General features: G+C 36.7%; 1 protein-coding gene across 1 annotated transcript in view; it reads left to right on the plus strand.

Annotated features, from left to right (window-relative positions):
- Nucleotides 1–23936, plus strand: part of DCC (DCC netrin 1 receptor) — a gene marked incomplete at both ends in the record, with an annotated part of 936944 nt that overhangs the window by 792643 nt on the left and 120365 nt on the right. Inside the window, 2 exons of the mRNA XM_081097320.1 lie at nucleotides 594–704; nucleotides 10256–10450. Of these exons, the coding sequence (XP_080953446.1) occupies nucleotides 594–704; nucleotides 10256–10450 (306 nt within the window). The remainder of the gene's footprint in view (nucleotides 1–593; nucleotides 705–10255; nucleotides 10451–23936) is intronic.

The raw sequence follows: 23936 nt of genomic DNA on the forward strand, positions 1-23936 counted from the left end.
CCTGTACTCTAAAATTAGCCTGCAGTATACAATATTATTTGTACTAATTATCATAGAGATAGACTTGTGTCATGCTCTATTATGGAAGCAATGCAAAACAAAGTATGCCTTGTGACAGTTTTGGGAGACGAAAACCCTAATATTTTTTGCTGAAGTGCAGTAGCTTTGGATTCTTTTTGCTTTGCCCAAATAAAACATAATCACTGACCTTGGATGGATGATGAGGACATAAATTTTTAGATTGATGGTTTTTGATTTATAGGCAGGCCTCTTCCGGACTGTGAGGAAAAGTGATCCTTGCTATTTCTGATTATTTCTTCATCGTTCATATTTTATATTCTGCATCTACCCTGAGGCTATTTTCAGGAATACATTTTTATAAACTGGACCAAAATAAATAAGAATATATGAAAAATAATTTGAGTTCTTGCTATAATATGTCTGATCTTTTGGCCAAAATAACAATAATTACCTCAACCATCACAAACAACATAAAGCATGTCTACAGTTGTTAAAATTTAACTTAAAGTTTTGAAACTCAGCTAGAAATAGTTACTCAGTATTTTTTTTCTTTGTGAAAAACTCTTTCCTAGGACTGGAGAAAGGAAGTCAGTACAGTTTTCAAGTGTCAGCCATGACAGTCAATGGCACGGGACCAGCTTCCAACTGGCACACAGCGGAGACCCCAGAGAATGATCTAGATGGTAAGACCTTTCCTCAATCATTATCACTCTGACTTCTATCTTCCTTGCTACTTCAGCTTCAAAGGCTCTCTTTAAAAAAGTTAATGAACTCCATCATGGGGGATATTTTATTTTTTCTATATCTTTAGATACAAAACCAAAAAACCTTAATGAGTATAGTCTTCAATAATGCCATGTAAATATAAATTAATCATGCATTAATTATAGTCCTCATAATATGAAATATAATTAATTTGCATAGTTTTTTTGCTGTTTTATGATGCTTATGCAAAACAGCAATTTATATTTTTTATTTGTTTATGTTATGGTTCTTAATATTTGACACTTAATTCTTATATAAAGGACAATCTACTTTACTTTCTTGATTTGATAGTTATTGTGATTCATATAAAAATCACAACTAAGTATCAGCAAATTTTTCAAAATTGCAAGATGAGAAATATTTTATGAAATGAAAATAAAAATCAAGAGAAAGAAATGAAAACAACAGAAAAAAACATCTAAATAATAAAACAGGAATATACTATAGAGATTACAACTTACAAGTGAAAGAGGTAGAAATTCATGCAAATGAGTGGTACTTGAAAAAAGAAATTGTGATCTGTTAACTTAAAGCTAGATAATCAAAACTGGGACCATGAAAAAATGGTAATGAATGAATACATGTGACTCTGGCCTACTGGCTCAGTTGGTTGGAACATCATCCCTTACACCAAAAAGTTGAGGGTTCAATTCCCAGTGAGGCACATATGGATGTTTCCCTCTCACATTCATGTTTCTCTCTCTCAATTCCTCTCTCTCTAAAATCAATAAAAACATATCATCAGACAAGGATTAAAATAAGAAATACATATGTATTGAAAATATGATGACATAAGACAACTGTCTAAGTAACTGACAGTTAAATTACTATGAGGCCTATTAGTTCTATATTCCTGCCCTTTTCTGTCCTCTTTCTCTCTTCCTCCTTCCCTTCTCATTTTTATTCTTGTTCTGGTTCTTCTTCCATCACCCTTTCTCAAGTCTGTCCTACCTTCCTCTTTCGCAAACTCTTCCTTCTCATTGTTCTCCTCTTTGACCTTTCCTTTTTTCTCTTTCTATATAATCTACCCTCATTTGTGATTTTAATATAGTCACTGAATAGATTATACAAAGTAATTATGACAGCTCTAAAATAATAAACAAATGCTGTTTCCACAATAATAGTAACCACTGACACAGGACAGCACATTCATTCAAAGAATATTAAAAGAAAATGTACTAAGCTGTAGGCACTGAGGATATAATAATTAATAAGGAAGACACGATCTTTTGCTTGTGGATCTTAGAGTATAACAAAGAAAGACAAACATTCGCGGTGAAATAATAGGAAATTGACATTTTTTAGTTCAAACCCAGTTGAATATTGGCCCTGTCCATCATATTAACATAGGATGGATAGAGAGGTAGATTGATAGGCAAATAGACAAACATAATCAATATTTGCATTTAAACTGAGACTTGAAGAATGAACAGGAATTAGCTGCGCCAAAACATGCATTAGAAATTGAGGGAGGAAAAAGAGAGGGCAAGGTAAATGCAGGTATGAAGTTAAGACAGACAGTGGAACTGTTGGGGGCCTGGGGGAAAAAAGCCATTGAGACTAAAACACAGAGATGACATATGATGAGGTTTGTGAGATAAGTTCTAAATCTGACAAGAGTAAATTAAGGAGTTTGAACTCTGTCCTAGGAATATCATTAAAGCAATAATATGCTTTCTCCTAAGCAAGTCATTAATGGGCTTTTTAAAATAGTGACTTAATTATATGTGCATTTTGATGAGATCACTCTGGCAGAAACAAACAAAGACAATGTATTAGAAGGAGGCAAACTTGGGCCAATCTAGTTGGGACAACCCTAGAGGTGATATTATACTTTATGGGAAAATAACGTGAATCCTAGAAGATGTTATTTAAGCTATACAAATGCCTTATTTTTCTGTTTTACTTGGGAAATAGCTTTTACAGTTTATAGACTTATTCTTTAACTTGTCGTAGGCAATATAAATTGAGAAGTTGTGGAAGTACACAGTGGTAATTCACAAAGCTCAATACCCTTCCCTAGTAGGTTAGCGAACTTTAATTTATGTATTTGCTTATTCAACATGGATTTCTTCTTGAAGGCCTATATATAAAAGGCATTATTTTGGGTATGGGAGTAAGACAATAAATAAGGTCCCTACTCTCAATATTTATACATTTTGTTCATATAGAGATAGTGATAAATGCTCTAAAGAAAAACAAAGCATGGTAGAGGGAATAGAAAGTGGTTAGGAACTGTTTGACCGTAGGGGTTGAGAAGATCTCTTTGACAGGTAAACTATATGCACTGACCTTAAGGCAGTGAGGGAGGCAGCCTTGTGTTTCGATCAGACAAGAGCCCTTCAGGCAGAAGGACCAGAAAGAAACCACATCCTGAGATTGGAGCCCAGTTGGTGGTAGACATATAGCAAGGAGGCCAAGATAGCTGGGCCTAAAGTCACGAGGATGTGATCTGTTTTCTCTAAAGAATAAAAAGACAGTTAGGATATGCTATACAGATACCTTACTTTTCTATTTAACTTTTAAAGTTTGTAAGTAACTGTGGAGCTGAGACTCCACACGAGGTTTGTGAGTGAATGCCCAGGGCAGGTTATCCGAGCAGAGCCTCCACCAATGCTCTGGAACTGACCCTGGGGCAACGGGAGACAGTGACTCAAGGCAAAGGATTCTAAGAAATGAGGTCATATCATTTACCCAAGCCCAGGGACTGTATCTCTTACCAGAAGGAGTGGAGACAAATGGGGCAGAGGTGCTGAAGGTCCCATAAAACACCCAGGATGGATGGGGCTCTCCACTTGACTCATGTGCTCCTTCCCCTCACTCGAATGACTCACAATCTGCGTGAAACTAAAATGTAGTGTCACAGCTGCCGGGATGGCACAAAACTTTTATTTCCCTGCTTGCTTTTCATGTCCGTGCAATCTTACCATAATCCAATTCACATATCTATTTTGATGAAGAATCTCTATGCTATGCTGCTTAATTGGATTTGCTGGAACATTTCCAAACCCGTGGCTTCATAATGTCCTTTTAGGAATGCAGCATACCTCCTCACCCTTTCTTCATTTAGTGGTGATGCAGTCATTATTAAATATAATTAAGAACCTCAAGTGTGCCAAGAGGGGGGAGGGGGACGTACAGACGTGAAAGAGATGGGAGCAGCTCTCTTGAGGGATAAACAGGTATTGGCTGCACTGGTTGAAAAGACCTCATGAAAACAAATAACACTTGAGCTAGAAACTTCAGGGAAAGGGGTTGACCAGGTATACAGGGAAGGTATGTGAGGTAGCGTAGGAGGTATTCTTCTAAAAGAATGCCTTTAGGAAAATTATTTCTGCCAATATTGGTTCAAAATGCATCCTCATTCTTTCCAGTGTTACTCAGTTATCAGTCAATTATCTTAACACATTTCAAATATTGTCTCTTTTCCCATTCTTCTACTTCTCTATATGGATGATAATTGCTTAGGCAATTCTGACCTTGCCCACAAGGTACCATCACAGAAAGGTAAATAAAAATTAATAGAAGATAGGGAGTAGGGTTGATACTTCTTGTACATAGTGCTGTTATGATTATGATTTGAGATTGTTCACCTTCAAAACAAAATGGAAACTAATAGCCATTTCAGGGCACTTTACAATATGATTGTGGGAGAGAGGTGTTTCATGTGCTTTGAAAAGCAATGATTTGCTTGCTGTAAGAAATTAAGAGGACCAGACATATTGGTCCTGAGGCCTTCTCAATTTATTGACTCGTGGCCTCTTTGCACTGAGATACTCCCCTAAAATGATTTCAATTTCTTGTCCTCCACCCTGTTTCTCTCATTTTTATATCTGTGTTATTCAAATATAAAAAGTATAAATCTTGATGGGAATTAATATATCTGGACAAGTGTACAACTTCAGAGTTGGTTACTAGTGACTCCAAAGGAAAAATCAGCCTGATGGCTTGCAAGATATATATGAACTAGAGGACTGATGCACGAAATTTGTGCAAGAGTAGGCCTTCCTTTCCCCTGGCTGCCAGCACCGGCTTCCCTCTGGCACCTGGGACCCGGGCTTCCCTCACAGAGGGAGGTTCCGCCCACCTGCCGCAGCCCACCAGTCGGTGGCCTGGGCCTCCCTCTGCAGGGGCGATTATGGGGTGATGGCCAGGCCCCCAACCAATCACATTGCACCTGCCTTGGCTGGCCTGGCATCAGTGGGTGTCATAGCATGGTCCCAGATGGTCATCTAGATGGTCGTTTCGATGTTTGGCTGTTTAGTCAATTTGCATATTATGCTTTTATTATATAGGATATTAAGGAGATTTTTTAAAAAAATATTCACTTCATCCCATCTAAACTTATTCATGTATATGTTTAAACCATAAAATAAGATATAAATGAGTTCTACCAGATCTTTCATGGCTAATGTTAGAAAGCTTTGGACTCTAAACATTCCAAAGTCAGAAATTTTGATATTAAACTTGCTTGATTTTTCATAAATTGTGGATATGGAAAAGGGATTGAAAACCAACAGAAATGGGAGACATTGCTGTAGCCAAAAAACTGCATTGAAAGGGAACTGCAGTGTTAGCCCTCTCTAGGCGCCTTGGGCTGCGATACTTCCCCCACGGCTTTGGAGTCTCCTGGTGAACCCCAACGGGGTGATATCCTCCTTAGGTGGTAACTCTGAGCCCTGCAATCAGCTGCACAGACACAGTGGTTGGTGCAGAGAGCGGAAAGCAATTCTGTCTCCTGTGGCTTCCGGACTTCCTCCTGCATTCTCTGCTTGGCTTAAGCAGTTGAGGATCAACAGTAACTTAGAGAAAGACTCCTATTCCTCATGGATTGTCCTTTAATTAGGATGTTTTGTTAAAGTGATTATAGAATAAACCTCACTGTTTGTTCCGGATTGCCTGAAACCAGGTTTGCAATAACTAACAGCTGGGAAGTTGTAAAATATTTAATTTGTGCCTCAAAACTTCAGCTTAAAAAAGGCAAGATTGATAGAATTCCCCAAAGTTCTTATGTAAATGTCTTGCATAACGAATGGCTCGAGAGAATGTGTGATGAAGTTGAGCAGAGTGCCCTCTAGTACAGCGATGTTCCACCTGGGTGCGGCAAGACCTTCCCACATGCAATACCTCACTTTGGACCACTGACTTTTTTTCCCTTAGATTGTCACATAAGTAAGTGACAACAGCCAATACAACAATAGATGTCCAGTATGAATTAATCAAAATTATACCTACTTTTTGTCATGTTGGCAAAAAAGATATTTTTGGTGTGCCACAGAATTTCAGTAATTAGTTTATTTGTGCCATGAGATGAAAAAGGTTCAAAATCACTGTTCTAGGAAATAAAGCTGGGGGAATCTCTGTGTTGCCCCCCCTTTCTAATTTTGAAGTGAGCAGATAGAAACTGCTATGCACATCTATCATAATGTAGTTTAAAAATTAAACTTCTACCCTGAAATGGAGGAGATTGGCTAGCAAGAATTTGCATTGCAGAGACTCCTGAAAATACAAATGGGATGTAGCAAAAATTATGAACCTAGGAGCAGTCTCTAATTTCCAGCCCTACTAGCCTGATCAAGTAATTATTGAGTGAAATGGGATTGTCACAAATTCATTCGTTTTAAAAAGCGAGAAGAAATTCATAAAGCTATTTCCACAGTACTCAGAAAATCGAAGATGATGAGACCACCCAGAAAGAACACTAACAATAAAACTGTCAAACTCATTCAAAAAGTGGACTCTGAAAAATGGCATATCTCTTGGCAGAAGAATGAGAAATGAGAAAAAATAAGCTTTTGACTACTTGGGGGAAAAAATGAAGAAGAGAAAGAAAAAAGGGAAGAAGAGATGGAGGGAGGGAAAAGGGAAGAGAAAGAAGGGAGGTAGGAAAGGGAAGGGAAGGGGAAGGGAGGAGAGGAGAGGGGAAGAGAAGGGAAGGGAAGGGAAGGGAAGAGAAGGGGAGGGAAGGGAAGGGAAGGGAAGGGAAGGGAAGGGAAGGGAAGGGAAGGGAAGGGAAGGGAAGGGAAGGGAAGGGAAGGGAAGGGAAACATTTTGAGTCATGGTAGGCTGCCCCCAAAATGTCCATGTCCTTTAAAATATTCCTTTACATGACAAAAGAGATTTGGCAGATATGATTAAGCTAAGGATAGTGGGGATTATCCTGTGTTGTCCACGTGGGCTTGATAGACTCACAAGGGTCCTTATAAGAGGGAGGCGGGAGATGAGAGTGACAGAAAGATGTGACAAGAGAAGCAGAGCTTGGAAATGTGGAGCCAGGAAGGCAGGTGGGCAATCTCTAGAAAAAGCTGACAGAGCCAGGAAAGCATGGTCTCTGAAGCCTCAGGAAGGAGTGTGGCCCTGCTGACACCTTGAGTTAGCTCCCTGAGTGAGATTGACACTGGAGTTATGACTTCCAGGAACATAACATCATAAATGTGCGGAGTTTTATTTATTTCATTTCATTATTTCCATCACCGTTTATCCCCTCTGTGTCCTCTTCTTCCACTTCCACTCACCCCTTCCACCCCCTGCAATCTCCACACTGTTGTCCATTGTTGTCATGAGTTCTCTCTCTTTGTGTAAACCACAAGGTATGGCAGCAATGGGAAACTAATACAGTTGCCAGAAGAAATGTTTTGGTTGTCATTAGAATCACTGACAAAGAGAAGCATGCTTGTGCCAAAATAACAGTTTGCATGAAATAAGATAAACCAGTTGGTTTGTGTTGTGGTTTCATATTAGCATCACTTTGAGGCCCAAAGGTATGAATACAATGAGCACTAAGCTTGAAATAAGAAAAGTCGGTCAATTTGGAATTTTACATTCTGAACACTTAAAAAGATCATATGGTAATGCTATTTTTAATATTTTGAAGAGCTGCCTTTATATTTTTCATAGTAACTGCACCATTTTACATTCCCATTGGGTGACCCCCTTTTTATCTTCTTCATTTTCCTTCTTACCCTCTATGATCCAGGTACAATGACCCTCTGCTTTTTTGTTTTTCTTTTTTCTTTATCTTTTTTTTATTGATTTCAGAGAGGAAGGGGAAAGAGAAAGAGAGAGAGAGAGAAAGAGAGAGAGAGAAAGAAACATCAATGATGAGAGAGAATGATTGATCGGCTCCTCCTGCACACCCCACATCAGGGATCGAGTCCGCAACCCCAGGCATGTGCCCTGACGTGGAATTGAACCGTGACCTCCTGGTTCATAGGTCAATGCTCAACCACTGAGCCATGCCAGCCGGGCTTGTTTTGTTTTTCATACCAACCTCACTCTTGTTATAAGACTTCTCCAGAGTTGTTCTCTCTGCCTATAAAGCTTTCCACCCTGTTGTTTGCTTGACTAGCTCTTTCTGATCATTCACCTTAGACTCTACCAGGTGATACCTTCATTGCAAAGTCAGTTACTATGCCAACAGCCTGGCACTTACCAAGATCTCATGATTTCCTTGTTTATTCTTTAATTTTTTTATTTTGTGGTCTTACCTTCTCGAAATTATATCCCCCTACCTAGTCCTATAATACTATGACTGGCACATAGGCAATCCACAGTAATTGTTGAAAATTCACAGGGATTAATCTGATAAATTTCCTAGTGTGTTATATGTGAACATTACTCATTAGTGGAAATCTGTAATCACCACTGAAAGAATAATAAATGTTCTTTAGAAACAAATTAAACTAAGGATCCATAATTTCATCGTATCATCAAGAATGGCAGTTGACCTACTTATCTTAATAATTCAGACTCCCGTAGAAATTTTGGGCCTCATTAATTAGCATATTTCAGGCCAAATGTGTTCTTTGGTTTCAAGTGATTTCAATAATTGCCTTAATACTTATCTATGCCTTATATAAGCACTCATTGTCCTAGAGGTATTTGTGAAATCTTTCATGTACTTCTGAGTAGCGAATTTCAGTTTCAGCCCCCCAAAAGTATTCAGGTCACACACCTTCCACAGTGGATTTTCTGAGTCAATGTTTTATAGTTCATTCTAGTAGTAACTGTTTTCATGCTTTTTAACATCATCTGTACTGGAGAAAACTCACTCACATAGTAGTATAGGGAAAATTTTCATTTCTGTCTTTATATTAAGAAGTGAATAGCAGAGCACAAATGGGCTATTTTGAGCTATGAACAATCTTCTAACACATGTATCCATGCCTCTGTTTCTGTTTTGTTCGTCAGTGTATTTTGTTCATTAGATTCCACATATAAACGAATATGGTATTTGTCTTTCTCTGACTGGCTAATTTAAATATTAAACCATCCCTTTTGTTTCTCTTATTATTTTACTTAGGGTTTATAGTGGAAAATCCTTCACAGACATTGTGTTTTGCTGTAAAGGTTTATATCCATGTTTTGAGTTTTTTTTATAATGCCTTTGCATATTACATCACAGGGTTCTTCAGGACAAAGAATAGTGTGTCTCTTTTTTGTTCACAAATGGGAATCTTTGAAGAAAAAAGCATCTTTAGAAAATTCTGTTGATGTATCTTTAGAATGTAGCATCTTTTGAGAAGCTGTTAGCACAGTATCTATTTTTAAAACTTGAATAGAAGACACACTTTCATATATCACTTAAGCTAGAAGTGTGTGTTGATAGTAGATAATATTGGAAGCGATCACATCTCCTTTTGCTATTACATCAAGGAGAAAATATACTGTACTATTTCTTTTAATCATCAAATTCTCTTGCATAATTTGACAAATGTTACCATTAGACATTTTTAGTTAGGAAAGAAATAATGAACACAAATAGTTTGAATAAGGTTCAAATCACTAATATTTTTGAGTACCTACTAATTACTAGGAACTGTGCTAAAACACTTAATGGACTATTAAGTTTAGATGGGCACATTTTTAAATTTCTTCCCAGAATATTTACCTGATCAAAGAATGTATTACATGTGCCAGTATTAAACCTACCGAAATATTTATAATAGTATATTACAACTGCCTTTTTACTTGTCTGCAATTCCCATTAAATCATAAACTCCTGCCTGGCTGGCATGGCTCAGTGGTTGAGTGTCGACCTTGGAACCAGGAGGTCAAGGTTCAATTCCTGGTCAGGGCACATGCCTGGGTTGCAGACTCGATTGCGAATAGAGGGCATGCAGGATGCAGCTGATCAATGATTCTCTATTATCATTATGTTTCTATCTCTCTCCTTTCCTCTCTGAAATCAATAAAAATATATTTTTAAAAAACAACCCCAGAGAAAAGCTATTAGAATAAAGAAGAATGGACAGTATTCAGTAGCCTCTTGTGCTTAAGAAATTCTGTGCAAGTCAAAGCAAACATGGAAAATGTCTCACATGCTGAAACATGGAGGGCCTGGGGCCATAAGTAACACACCATCCGAGCATCTAGGGCATAGGATGCTAAGTCTTGGTTGAGTGGGAATTATGCCATGCTGTATGTTCTCCTGGGAGACAGCCTGACGATGCCTCTCTCTTAATTCTAGAGTCTCAAGTCCCTGACCAGCCAAGCTCTCTTCATGTGAGGCCCCAGACCAACTGCATCATCATGAGCTGGACTCCTCCCTTGAACCCCAACATCGTGGTGCGAGGTTACATTATTGGTTATGGTGTTGGAAGCCCTTATGCCGAGACAGTGCGCGTGGATAGTAAGCAGCGGTATTACTCCATCGAGAGGTTAGGTGAGTACCTGTGGTTTTTATTCTGTTAAGGAAAATAAATAATTTACTTAAATTATTTTATTTCTTGAAAAATTGGTTTTTTTTAATGTTATTTCAGCTTGCGGCATATATTCTTAAAACAATTCTATTTTTCTGTCTTCTATTCATCCACAACACGCACACACACACACACACACACACACACACACACACATTTTTCCTCTCTGAATTTTCAATTGGATAATTGTATCTAGGACTATTCAAGGGGTGGGTACCCTTGCCCTTGCTTATGTGTCATAAAGATATGACATGTATATCAGATCATTTTTCTTTTTTCTACTGATAAATGGAAACTTTTACTCTTAACAATTCTTATAAAATGAAAGTCAACATATTTTTCTTACTAGGAAGATAGTCTATCAATTTTCTTTAACCTTGAATTATCTAGTCACATTGCCTCCTTTATCTTTTGCATTTATATATAAAGCTTTATGGCTATGTCATTATGACTATAAAACAACAAAATGAAAAAAAAAGACAAATTTTCAGTCAAGCCAGTAGCTTAGAGTTATCAAACTCCTCTCTACATATATTTCTGATTCCTCTCCAATCCAAGTTCTCTTCAAATTGTACTCAGCCTTAGTTTACTTACACAACTGAGTATAGTACTTGAGTTGTGATATTTAGGAATTTATTTAAAACTATCACATATCTTAAGGAGACTTCACTAAAATATTTCACCAACACTGTTGTGGATTCGCAGAGATATACAGTAAACTAATGTTCTTAGAATTTGATGTTACCCCATGAAAGAAAAAATGCATAATTAAAACCTTTAGAGTTTTAATGATCAACTATCACTTTTTTTGAAGTGTTTAACCCCCTTACAGAAAGTTATTTTTAGTTATTTTATGAATATTTAATTCTTATTTGTTTTCATTTTTATTCTCTTTTCAATGATGTTTAGTAGAGGGCATGGTTGCAAAGGACACATATTTTCAAAATATAGTCTAAGCATAATGAAAGGTAAATAAAGGTGGAACTGGATGGCACTTCAAGCCTGGGTTTAGATCCATGCTTTTCTCTCTGCCATAATGATTAATCTTGGGAAAGTGATTTATTTCAGTGAAAATGTGGGAAAAGGGTACCTTTGATCCTTTATTTTATGGTGTTAGGGAGTTAACAGATATTAAAAAGAGTTAATAGAGGAGGAGAGGTTAATCTTTATAAGACATATAAGTATGAACATTTGCATTGCTGTCATTGCAAAAATATTAAAGTCTTGCCTTAATTAAAATACTTATTTTATAAGGTAAATGTATTGCCTACTTCTAAAGGTTAATGGAGGGAAAGAGGACCTATGTAATCCTTTTAACAATCAAGATTAAAAGAAAAAAAATCTCTTTTCTATAATACTAATTAGAAATATTTTTATTTTAGACTGCTTAGTAAAAAAAAGATTAAGGAAATGGGTGTTCTATTTATGATTAAATTTGTTCAGAATCCATTGGTATCAAATGAGGGTTTGAATTCTGTCTCTATCAATGGATCACTGTCATAGGTGGCACAGTGGCTGTGGGACACTGTGAGCTTCAGTTTTCTCATCTGTAAAGTGGAATAGCATGCTGCTACCTCACAATATTTGTATGAGATATACTGAGATAATAAAAGTCAAGTTATTTGCAATTTTTAAAGGTAAAACATACATGTAAATAAGGCATTGTTCTTTTTTACCATTTTGTACATCAGCAGTTTAGCAAATGTATATAATATAGTTACGCAGGCTTTGAATTGTGTTTTTATAAACTATGACATTTATAGTATTCAAGTATGTTATCTTCTTTACCTAAAAGTGGACTATAATCAACACAGTTAAAAATAGTGGACTAGGCCAAAACCGGTTTGGCTCAGTGGATAGAGCGTCGGCCTGCGGACTGAAAGGTCCCAGGTTCGATTCCGGTCAAGAGCATGTACCTGGGTTGTGGGCACATCCCCAGTAGGAGATGTGCAGGAGGCAGCTGATCGATGTTTCTCTCTCATCAATGTTTCTAACTCTCTATCTCCCTCCCTTCCTCTCTGTAAAAAATCAATAAAATATATTAAAAAAAAATAATGGACTATGTCAAACAGTTTTAAAAACATAGTTGAAGGTTCTAGGTTTCTAAACTCAGAACATTCAACACATGCATAGAATTATATAAAATACTTATTTACGAAAATTAATTAATTTGAATCAAAAATATAAACAACACAGTGACATTCAGTTCGTTGTGAAAGGCAAAAAATGTGAATGGTTTGGGCTATAATAGAATGCGGAGAAAATCCTGAGTGGGAGAGTTAGAGTCATTCAGCATGAGCATTGGTTGCCAGGGAGGAGTGAGCGGGGAGAGGAAAGGTCATTCCCTAAGATCATTACTCAGAATAGATCAGGAAGAATGGTTTTATCTTTCATGATTTTTTTTTAAATATATTTTATTGATTTTCTACAGAGAGGAAGGGAGAGAGACAGAAAGTCAGAAACATCGATGAGAGAGAAACATCGATCAGCCGCCTCCTGCACATCCCCCACCGCGGGATGTGCCCACAACCCAGGTACATGCCCTTGACCGGAATCGAACCTGGGACCTTTCAGTCTGCAGGCCGACGCTCTATCCACTGAGCCAAACCGGCCTCGGCTTTCATGATTTTTTTTTAGGTTAGTGTCTTTTCAACCTACAGGCATTTTCTTGCCATCTTTAAGGACAGCTCAGGGGGATTCATTAATAATACATACCCTTCTATTTGTAACTCTTTTCTCATTTTCTACTCCCCGAGGTCCAAAGCACACGCACTGTCTTACACCTGGTGGATTTTCTAAGGCTATTTGGAAGAATCTTTTAGGAAAGATTAATAATATTATTGAACGAGGGGAGAAAAGGCTTCATTGGAGTAAATATGTATGTATCTTTCACCAAAAACCTAAAAGTCTCCCCTCTTTATTCCCCCTTTTTTAATAACCCTTTCACATTGCATCTTGAGTTTTATAACCTGAGTTATCACTTGTAAAATCAAATTGATGAAATAAAGGACTATGTGGCCATTCGTTCTACCAACATTAAATCCAAGCATTCAATCAAAAACGATTCCTGCATCTTCTGTATTTTAAAAAATACTTTTTTTGGGTCAGAATAATCCAAATCTCTTCTTAATTACCCATGTCATTTAATGTTCACGGATAGCGGCTCAGTGCATTTCTTCCATGTACTTTACAGATACCAGTCTATTCCTTCATCCTCTACATTTTGTCAGTGTCAGGTATCATCTCAATATTACTAATGAGGGAAGACAGCAAGAGAACTAAGTTAACAAGAAAAGTCAAAGCTAATTTTTAATGAGAGAGTTAAATGTTCCATTCAGACACTCAGATAAATATTGCCAGAAACAGCAAAGACCTGGCTTTTCGGAATCGAGAAAGGATGCTGCGGTCGAATCTGAGCCTGACTTGAAGCTGGCACACACTACTGCAGAGAAGTCACACTTCCCCCACGAAAAAACAAGGGCTTCTGGAAAGTCATAGCTCTTTAATGCAACAGCAGAATACTATAGTGAGATAGGGCACAGTCCTACAATTTCCGATCAAACACAGCTATAGCTGCAGGCATGAATCTCAGAGTTTAATCATGGAGGTCTGAGAATTGTTATCCTGTGAGCTAAGGTTAGGACTGACTTCGAGGGGAAAAGAAAAACAACAGAAAAAGAGATGCCTGAGCTTTTGCTTTTTTAAGCAATTATACTTGTGAATACTTTTCTTTCCTATTAGTTCCACCAGTTTCTGCCCCTGTGTAATTTGAGACTCTGTTATAAGGTGCATAATTATTTAGGGTTGTTATGTCCGCTAGATGAATTAACTGCTCTATCATTTATAAACTATTTTTCTTTATCAATGCTGATATCCTTTGCTCTGTAATCTGCATTGTGTCTGGTATTAATGACAACTCCAGCCTGATTTTTGTTTGTAGGCTTGCATGAGACATATTTTTCCTTCAAACTGTTTATGTATTTATATTTAAGTGGGCTTTTGTAGGCAGCATGTAGTTGGGTCTAGCTTTTTTATCCAATCTAACAGTCTCTGAATTTTAATTGAGGTGTTTAGGCCATTTACATTTAATGTTAATATTGATATGAGTAGGTTTATATCTATCATCCTACTATTTGTGTGTGGGTTTTTTTGTTGTTGTTGTTCTGTCTGTTGTCCCATATGTTCTTTATGCCCCTTTTACTTCTCTTTCTGAATTTTGGGGGGATTACTTATTTTTAATCATTTATGTTCCATTCTTGTGGGCTCATTAACTATAACTCTTTTGCTTCTTTAGTGCTTGCTTCTAATTTATAGTATGTATATTTGACATATCACTGTTGACTTCACAAAAAATATTATTGAAGTTTATAATGCATTGCTGTTATTCTTTCTTTAAATAATCAAATATTTTAAAGGATAAATAATAAGCAAAAGATGTATTGTGTATATAACTATGTAGTTAAGCATTTTTAGTGCTCTTCATTCCTTTGTGCTAATCCAGATTTGGGACTGGTATCATTTTCCTTTATTTGTGAATGACTTCCTTGTAATGGAGTTAGGTTGGTGATAGTATTTTTTAATTTTTTTACATCTAAAAAAGTTTTCATTTTACCATTTGCAGTGGAGATGGAATTCTAGGTCAATAAATTCCATTTATTTTGCTATTTTTAATGATATTACTCTACTTTGATATCTCTTTTATTGCCTTGTTTCCAAGAAAACTGCTTAATCATTCTTATCTTTGTGCCTATATACATAGTGTGTCTTTTTACTGTGGTTGCTTTGAAGATTTTTTTCTTTGCTGCTACTTTTACACAATTTTATTATGATGTCTCAGTGTCGTATTCTTTTTTTATGTTTCTTCTGCTTAAAGTTTAGTGAGATTCTTGGATTTCTGGGTTCATAGGTTTTATAAAATTTGGGAAATTTTTGGCTATTAGTTTTCAAGTAGGTTTTTTTTTCCACTCTTACTCCTCTCAGCTGGGGACTTCATTTACACATATGGAGCTTTTGGTTGCATACAGCTCACTGATTCTTTGTTCCTTATTTTCGGTCGTTTTTGTCTGTGTTTCATTTTTTATAGTTATCATGTCTTTAAAGCACCTTATTTTTCCCTGAAGTGGCTATTCTAATCTTAATCCCATCTGGTAAGTTTTTCATATTACACACAACAGTTTTTATCTCTAGAAGTTTGGTTTGGGTCTTTCCTATACAGTCCACATTGTAGTCAATGTACTCAAATTTCCCTCCACCTTCTTGAACATAAAGAATGCTCTCATCTACAGATTCTTTTATCTATGTCGTTTTGAGTCCATATCTATTTTATTAAAATTTCTCCTTGCTATGGATTGTATTTTTCTGATTTTTTTCAGACGTAGATGAATGCAGTGTAACATACTGCATATTATCTACATTTTGCATGTGTGCTTTTTAGACATTGCATTTTTTAATTTGGTGATGCCGAAGAGTTCTGTGATTTTTAAAAAAAGGTTCTCAAGTTTTGTTCTAAAATGCAGTTAAGTTACTTGGAAAAATGTTGACCCTTTCGAGGTTCGCTTTTCAGCTATTACATGGTATTAGAGCACTGGTACCATCTAATAGCTTAAGGCTAATTTGCCCTACTATTAAGCCCATTGCTTCTGAGTATTCTACCTAAATTCCCATAAATTATGTGACTTCTTTAAAAACTGGCTTTTGGGAACCCACTTACTGGCCATCATTGAGCACCAAATATTTTTTTTCTTGCTAATATCCCGTGGTTCTTTCCCCAGGCTTGGAAAATCCCCCCATAACAGGCACCGATAGACACTCAGATGAATGTTCAAGAGGGACCCCTCTAGACCTCCAGAACTCTCCTTTTGTGCATTTCTCTGCTCTCTGGTTTTCTTCCTCTCCAACTCCAATTGCTTTGCTTCGCTCAGACTTCCAACTCTATCTGCTCAATGACAGAACCACTGGGCACCCCTTGGTTTCCCTTTCTCTTCTGCAGCCTGAAAACTCCCCCAGGTGATGAGCTCGGGAAATCAGTGGGTTCACTTTGCTTCTCTTCTCCCAGAGACCACTGACCTGATCTGACTGATGCCCAATAACAGAAAAATGTTTTGTCTGTTTTGTTTTTGTAAATTGATCCAGGAAGGAGGTAAATTGATTCCCTCTTCATCTATATTGATCAGAAGGGAAGCCCTTTAATAAACAATTAAGCAGTCATTTTATTATTTCAGTATGCCAAAACTTTTAGCTTTTCAAGAGTACCAAAGATGTCAAACTGCCTTCTATTTCCTGATGCCTGTCACCAATCTCATCAAGAATGGATCTTAACTGTCAGATTGTATTTTTGGAGATAAATTTAACTGGAGTGCTCTTAGAAACAGGTTTCCTAGCTTGTGGAGAAATGAACCTTTATATCTCCCAGAGTGCATTCTGAGTTCAGTGAATACAATGTAAATTACAGTGTTAACCTCAGCATCACCCCTCCCATCAAAATAATTCCATCATGCATGGAAAATAGAAGTTTTGAGCTTATGACATGCGAACACTTTAAATCAGAAATATCAATGCACTTCAGCAGCCTCTAGAATAGCTGACATTCATGAATAAAAAATGAATAAGCACCAGGTAGAGAACATTTTATTACTTTTAAATGAAGTACATTATAGGTGTTGGTTAACAAATTCTGCTTTGTTGTTTTTGAAGCAGAATGTAAGGAGAATTATGAAAAATAATCTTTGACCTGAAGTTTGAAAAACCTGATCAGAAAACCCTAGAGAAATAAGTCATTCAGTGGTAAAGAACATAAAAAAGGGAAGATACACTTACCCCTTATTTATTCACAAATATCTTATTCAGAGTGTTCACCTATAGTGAGGCAATAGTGAACGCAAACTCCAGCTGTATTTCTGGAGGACACAGCGGATCATTGGAAAGCCATCTATTGTGTGCTGTTTAAGCACTTCTAGAAGAAAGCCAACTTACCTTGTTTTCATTATTATTTTGCAATTTTGTTATTTTCACAGGGAACCCCTGCTTGTTCTTAAGATAATATCAGTAATTTTACAACACAACTTTATTCTGACAGTTTTAATGCGGGGCCTCTAAACGGAATTTCTGTGTGAACATGTGTATGTCTGTTGTTTATCTCAGGTTTGATTACATATGCTTCTTACCTTTGCTGCATATGGTTCTCCCTGTCAATACTATTTGCCCAATGTCTATAATATTCTCAATATTGTGAATGGAATAAGAACTCTAAGGAATCCAAAGAACAACATGTGTTCTTCTTGTTTCCTTAGCATGTCATAATCACTTTGAAATTCACCTTAGTAGGTGTCAATGCTTTTTCTGTTACAGGTGTAGATGGATTCAATATAACAAAATGTATATTATCTGAGTCATAATTTCTTTTTCAAATTTCCTTGGCTATTTAACTGACATAAGTCAAAACACCAAATGGGTGAATTTTCCATAGTGCAGACAGTTATTACAAAACAAAATATCTTGTATTAAAAGACCAAATGGTATATTATGTCTTTTCAATTTCTTACTTATATTGTATATACCTACATATTGAGTACCTGTTAAGTGTGAGATACTATGTTGAGAATCGGGAAAGTTACTAAGAAGTGCAAGGCATATTCTCTGACATATTCTAGGCTCCCAACGTCTTATGCGATAAATATAAAAATATTTCTTGAAAAGAATAAATGAGGTAAAATGTTTATACAAGGATAATATTTGCTTTGGTAGGTTGCCTATATTTGAGGTTGGTAGAAATATTGGCAAGAGAATTTCGACTTTAAGGATGGGTAGGATTTATTCTTATGGGAAAAGACATGTTGTGGTATGCATAAGACTACAAAGTCAATGGAAAGCAAGGCAGGCATAGGTCTAGTAAAAAAAACAAAACTTGTCAGTGAAAATTCATATAAGGTAGTTGCAGGAATAATGAATAGAAAAAACCTGACTATAATTTGGGATGGAACAAAGTTGAAACTCTGAACATTCTTGAATTCATCCACTTCCAAATAATTCTAAGGGTTCATGTTGTGTATTATTGGTATTTTGTTGAGTTACTAGTCGAATCCCAAATGCTGAGAACATGTGTGCAATTATTTAGCTAATCAGTGTCTTACCCACCACCTAGCCTTTCTTCTCATTGTCAAATATCCATTATTACGAGAAAATAATGTTTCATATCCTAAAAAGTTCTGGGAAAACCAGAATCCAGGGTAAAAGCAGGAAGCTAAAACTACATTGTGGTAGTCTTGGATGTTCATACTTGGCCTCTGTAATGTGCAGTTTAATAATGTGAGATAGTCACTACTTGACTATCTATGTAAAATAATTATTGGTAAGTGTTCTTTTTCTTCTTACCACAGTCTGTTCTAAAAAGTCTTGAAAAAGAAAAGTTATTAACTGATCATTATTTAATTAATCCAAGTTAGTACTGGGGTATTGTGCCTTATACCTTGGTACTTCTCTTTTAATGCTTTGTTGCATGTCTAGAATTTCTCAAGGTGAAGCTCCTGATAGTCTTATAAAGACACTTGAAGTGTATCTTCTGATACCCTGATTACTTTGGAGAGTCATATCAGGGTGACTCCTGACTTATTCCCCATCTAGTCTTTGCATCCAGTCTTTCTCTCTATAGCCATGTGTCTTGTGAAGATACAAATTTTGTTCTCCTTCTTAGGACTGTGCCTGGGCATTTAATTATTTTGAAGGTGGTGGTACAGGGAGAGCAGCCTGTGGGACAGATAGTTAAGATTTAGATAATTAAAATGTATATAGTTAAGAATTTAAAGAAGTCCACCTTTAAAAATGCCAAGTTACTTCTTTAGATAGTGCATCTCAAAATGTCTCTGTTTTTCAGGTTCTCTACATGTGTGGGTGTGGGTGTGGGTGTGAGGGGCAGGGGATGTTTTAACATTCAGTATTCCATCGCAAAAAGGGACATATGTTAGTCATAAGACTAGTACAGATTAATTACAAAATTAAAGACGACAATTGAATAGAATCTATTATTTCCAGCAATGTCTACCCTGAAACATATTAATCAGTTATCATGTAGAATTTCCAATGTGTAACTTACTTATTACATACTTTATTTCACACCATCATTTGAGAGGGGCTCTTAGTTATTCACAGCCCAAATCTTAGAACATTTTAACCATACTTGGAAATTTGTTATCTCAAATTTTACTTGCTCAATAGGAATGACCTTTTCCTAAACTAAGCATTTTCCTGTCTCATAAAAATACAAAAGGTCATGTAGTTTGGAACTAGCTGATTAGGTTACAAATCACTGAAAGAACACATAGCAAGTTGGGTTGTATTTTTGCTGCTTCTTTGTATGTTAATTTGTGTAAGTAAGAACTAAAAGCAAAACTATAATAAAACAGGCTTTTACCCCTTAAACAGCATGAGTACACTACTTCTTTAATTAGTAGAGATTAAATATTTGTGTTGGCAGCCTAGAGTATTTCTGAGAAGTCATAGTGTTATAAACTAAGGGATCTTTTTTTTTCCCCTAAAAGCATTTAAGTGAATGTCAACATAGCCTTCTTAATAATTAGCAGAGAAGTGACATTTTAGAAACTATGGATTGCCTAGCTATGTCTCTTTGTAAGGTGTAGTGGTTTGAATGGGGACTGAAAAGATATGTCCACCTCCTAATGCCCAGAACCTGTGAATGTAACCTTGTTTGGAACAAGGGCTTTTGCAGGTAGAATTAAGTTAAGTATCTCTCGATAAGATTTTCCCGGATTATTAGGTAGGCCCTAAATTCAAGGGATGTGTCCTTATAAGAGACACACAGAGGAGAGACAGAGAGAGAAGAGGAGGGAGGCCTGTGAAGATAGAGGCAGCCATTGGGTGATGCAGCTAGGAGGTCTGCGGACAGCCACCTGAAGCCAGGAATGTCACAGCAGGCTTCTCCCTTAGATCCTCAGGGCAGTGTGGCCCCTGCCACCTTGCTTTCAGGCTTCCAGCCTTCAGAATTGAGAGAGAATAGTTTTCTAAACTTAAGTCAGCAAGTTTGTATAAATTGCTCCAGCAACCCTAAAAAGACAATACAAAAAGGTGACTCAATCTTCATTGTTTTTTCTCAATCTCCTTCTGAATTTAAAAAGAAAAAAAAAAGAAATTCTGGAGCCGGCGCCATCTACTCTCTAAAGCATCGTGACCAATATTAAAAACTGAAAAATTGAAAAAGAACTCAACACAAAAGCGGTGCTATGGGTGAAAGAAACCAATAGAGTGACAGGGAATGGCCACGTGAAAAGATTCTTGGGAGTGAAAGTAGGTGAATAAAACGGTTCTAACTTCGTAATCAACAGCAATATTACCTCAGCTATCCGAAGGCTTTGTGTTCTGGCTGGTCAGCCATACCTCTTACGTCAGTGTCCAGAAGAAAATTAGAAACTGCATACAAATCGCGCGCTCATCTGTCTACCTTTTCTGTAACGTGGCCAGGCCTGTGTTTTCCAGCAAGAGACAGAAATGAAACTTAAATGGAATACAATGAGTTTGCACAGAAGCCCTTTTTTTCCTGAAAGCAAGCCACATTTACAGCAAACAAATCAAATTCTTTTAAAAAAAAAAATACAGAGCCAGGAATTATACCCACAAGAATAAAAGTAAGTGCTTTAGCTTTATGGTAATCTAATTCACAAGGTTTACACACCAATTAGTCATTGCTGAGCAGAAATCAGAGAACGTTATACAAATACTGAGCAAAACTGTACTGATGGAGAGGTTATAGGATCAGGGCAGAAACGCGGCGATTTTCTTTTTATCCTTGACCCTATTCCTACCATAGTCCTTTCCTACCATGTCACCTCGTGATCATGAGTAATCATCCAGTTCTCAGCTATGCTCTCTTTTTTCAAGTCTCTTGAATTATGACCACACCATCTTTTATTATTTGAACTTGCAGTGAAACATTAGAGCTGTTTATTTTGACAATTGAGGGGGGGGGGGTGGTGTTTAATGACATATGGAAACCACAAGCATGGACACACATATTGTCAAATGGAATATGTTTAAAAAATTTTTGATGGGTAGTAAGAGTTTCCATCGCTTGGCAATGGAGGGTGAAATTGTATATTGTCTCTTTTGTGGCTCTATTTGTCTGAATGGAGGCGGAAGCGACTTGAAGTTCCAAACACATTGCACACATCACAGCGATTTCTCTGTTGCCGGTCGGGTTACTCTGAGTTTGTGTCCGGGTTTCCTCACTCTGTCACATGAGCATAATGAGCACTCCTGGTCTTGGGAAGAGCAAGTGTGAGTGGGCTGGGGAGAAGGGGAGGAGGAGAGATTCTATCAGTGTAATGGAGGAAGAAGTTATTTTTGAAACAAGTATCATGTAACTTTAGGAAACAAAATCTGGAAGAGGGTATTACCATAAATATTTAAATCTATTTTAATGTGAACACTATACTTTTATTGTCTATGAACTATATTTTATATTAGACTTTAGGAGAAAGCAAAAATGATAATTGATATTAATAGTGTTCAATAAAATAAGATTTTTTAAAAAATATATTTATATTGATTTCAGAGAGGAAGGGAGAAGGAGAGAGAGATAGAAACATCAATGATGAGCAAGAATCACTGATTGGCTGCCTCCTGCATGCCCAACACTGGAGATCAAGCCCGAAACCCTGGCATGTGCCCTGACCAGAATTGAACTGTGACCTTCCTGGTTCATAGGTCCACACTCAACCACTGAGCCACGCAGGCTAGGCAAAACAAGAAGATATCAATGCTTATGCTGAATGTGCTAAACACTTAGGAAACTTACTTAATATGTGCATTACAAATAATTAAAGGCTTCAACAGACCATCAGAATGGTAATAAATGACTTATTTTTGCACTTACTGTGTGCCAAGCTCTATGTATTTTATATGAATCATCTCATTTGATCCTCACAGTTATCCTAAGAGGAGATGCTGTAATTATTGCATGCCATGGATGAATTAACAAACTATGTAAAGTTAAACTGAGGCTAAGACGTTAAATGACTTGTCCTAGCTGGTTTGGCTCAGTGGATAGAGCATCAGCCTGCAGACTGAAGGGTCCCGGATTTGATTCTGGTCGGGGGAGCATACCCCTGTTGTGGGCTCTGTCCCCAGTGGGGGTCATGCGGGAGGCAGCCGATCGATAATTCTCTCTCATCATTGATGTTTCTGTCTCTTCCTCTCCCTTCCTCTCTGAAATCAATAAAAATATATATTTTTTTAAAAGTTAAATGACTTGCACCAAAGCTCTTTGCAAGTGACAGACCTGGACTCAAACTTCCTGACTCACAAGCATTTCTTGACCTCTGTGCCGAATAACAATACTGGTAGGTTAAGTACCCTGCACAAGCTATCTTTGAACATTATCTAGCAAATGGATCCAACCCCTTTGAAACTAATTTTCTGAAGTCTAAGTTATTTCTCCACAGCCATCTAGTACTTGAAGAATTCTTTGGGGAGTTTTTTGTTTGTTTTTCACTAAAACTGCAGAAGTTTGAAAGTTTACTTTTCTGACCTTACCTTTCCTTGTGTGTATGTCTCTCTATGAGTTTCTCTCTCACGCATACACACAGGCACGCACACACACACACACACACACACACACACACACACCTTAGGAGTGTTCTAATAAGTCTTTTTCTTACTTTTCAGCTAAAGTTCCCCACCTCAGCCATGCAGAGTTGCCCATAATATAGAGACAATGTATGTAATTCATATTCAATTTAAATTATATTTTGAATTGAATAGTGATGGCTCATATAATAACTTCTAAGTAGAACAATTTATTTTCTCTATAAACAAGTTACTCCTACATCTGAGTGTAGCCCACCAATGCTTTGCCTGGTTTCCCTGAAAGTCAGTGAGCAGACTAGGTATAGTTATTATTATTAAAGAGATACCTATTAGAGGTACAAATATAATAAGCAATTTTTCAAGATCATTAACATTATAATAATAGCCAGATCGAATTGCGTGGATAAGTCTACTTGGCTAATGAGGCCAAGTTATTGGAGCATTAGTGTGTTTGGGGTTTAACAATGTAAATCAGCAACTCAATCAACATATATCCAGTGCCACAGAGAGAAACAATATTGTTAATTATGGCTGAATAGAAAGAATGCTAGTCTTGGAATCATAGACTTACCTTTGAATCTATTATTATCCCTTCTTTTTATTACCTTGAAGACTATTGAAAAATATAAATCTCTCCAAGCCTCAATTTCTGCATCGCCAAATTAGAGATAGAATGACAGATTTTTTTAGGTTATTAGGGAAAATATATAAAGTCACTTAACAAATATTTTTTATAAAATTGTTACTTCATATTTCATATTTAAAGAGGAATCATCCCTGTTTTCTCATGGGCACATAGCTGCAAGCTCAACTGGAAATGTAATCTTTATTTGACCAAGACATGGGAGTATCAGA

The sequence above is a fragment of the Myotis nattereri genome (genome assembly GCF_964212035.1).
Source record: "Myotis nattereri genome assembly, chromosome: 8".
In the NCBI taxonomy this organism is placed as follows: Eukaryota; Metazoa; Chordata; class Mammalia; order Chiroptera; family Vespertilionidae; genus Myotis; species Myotis nattereri.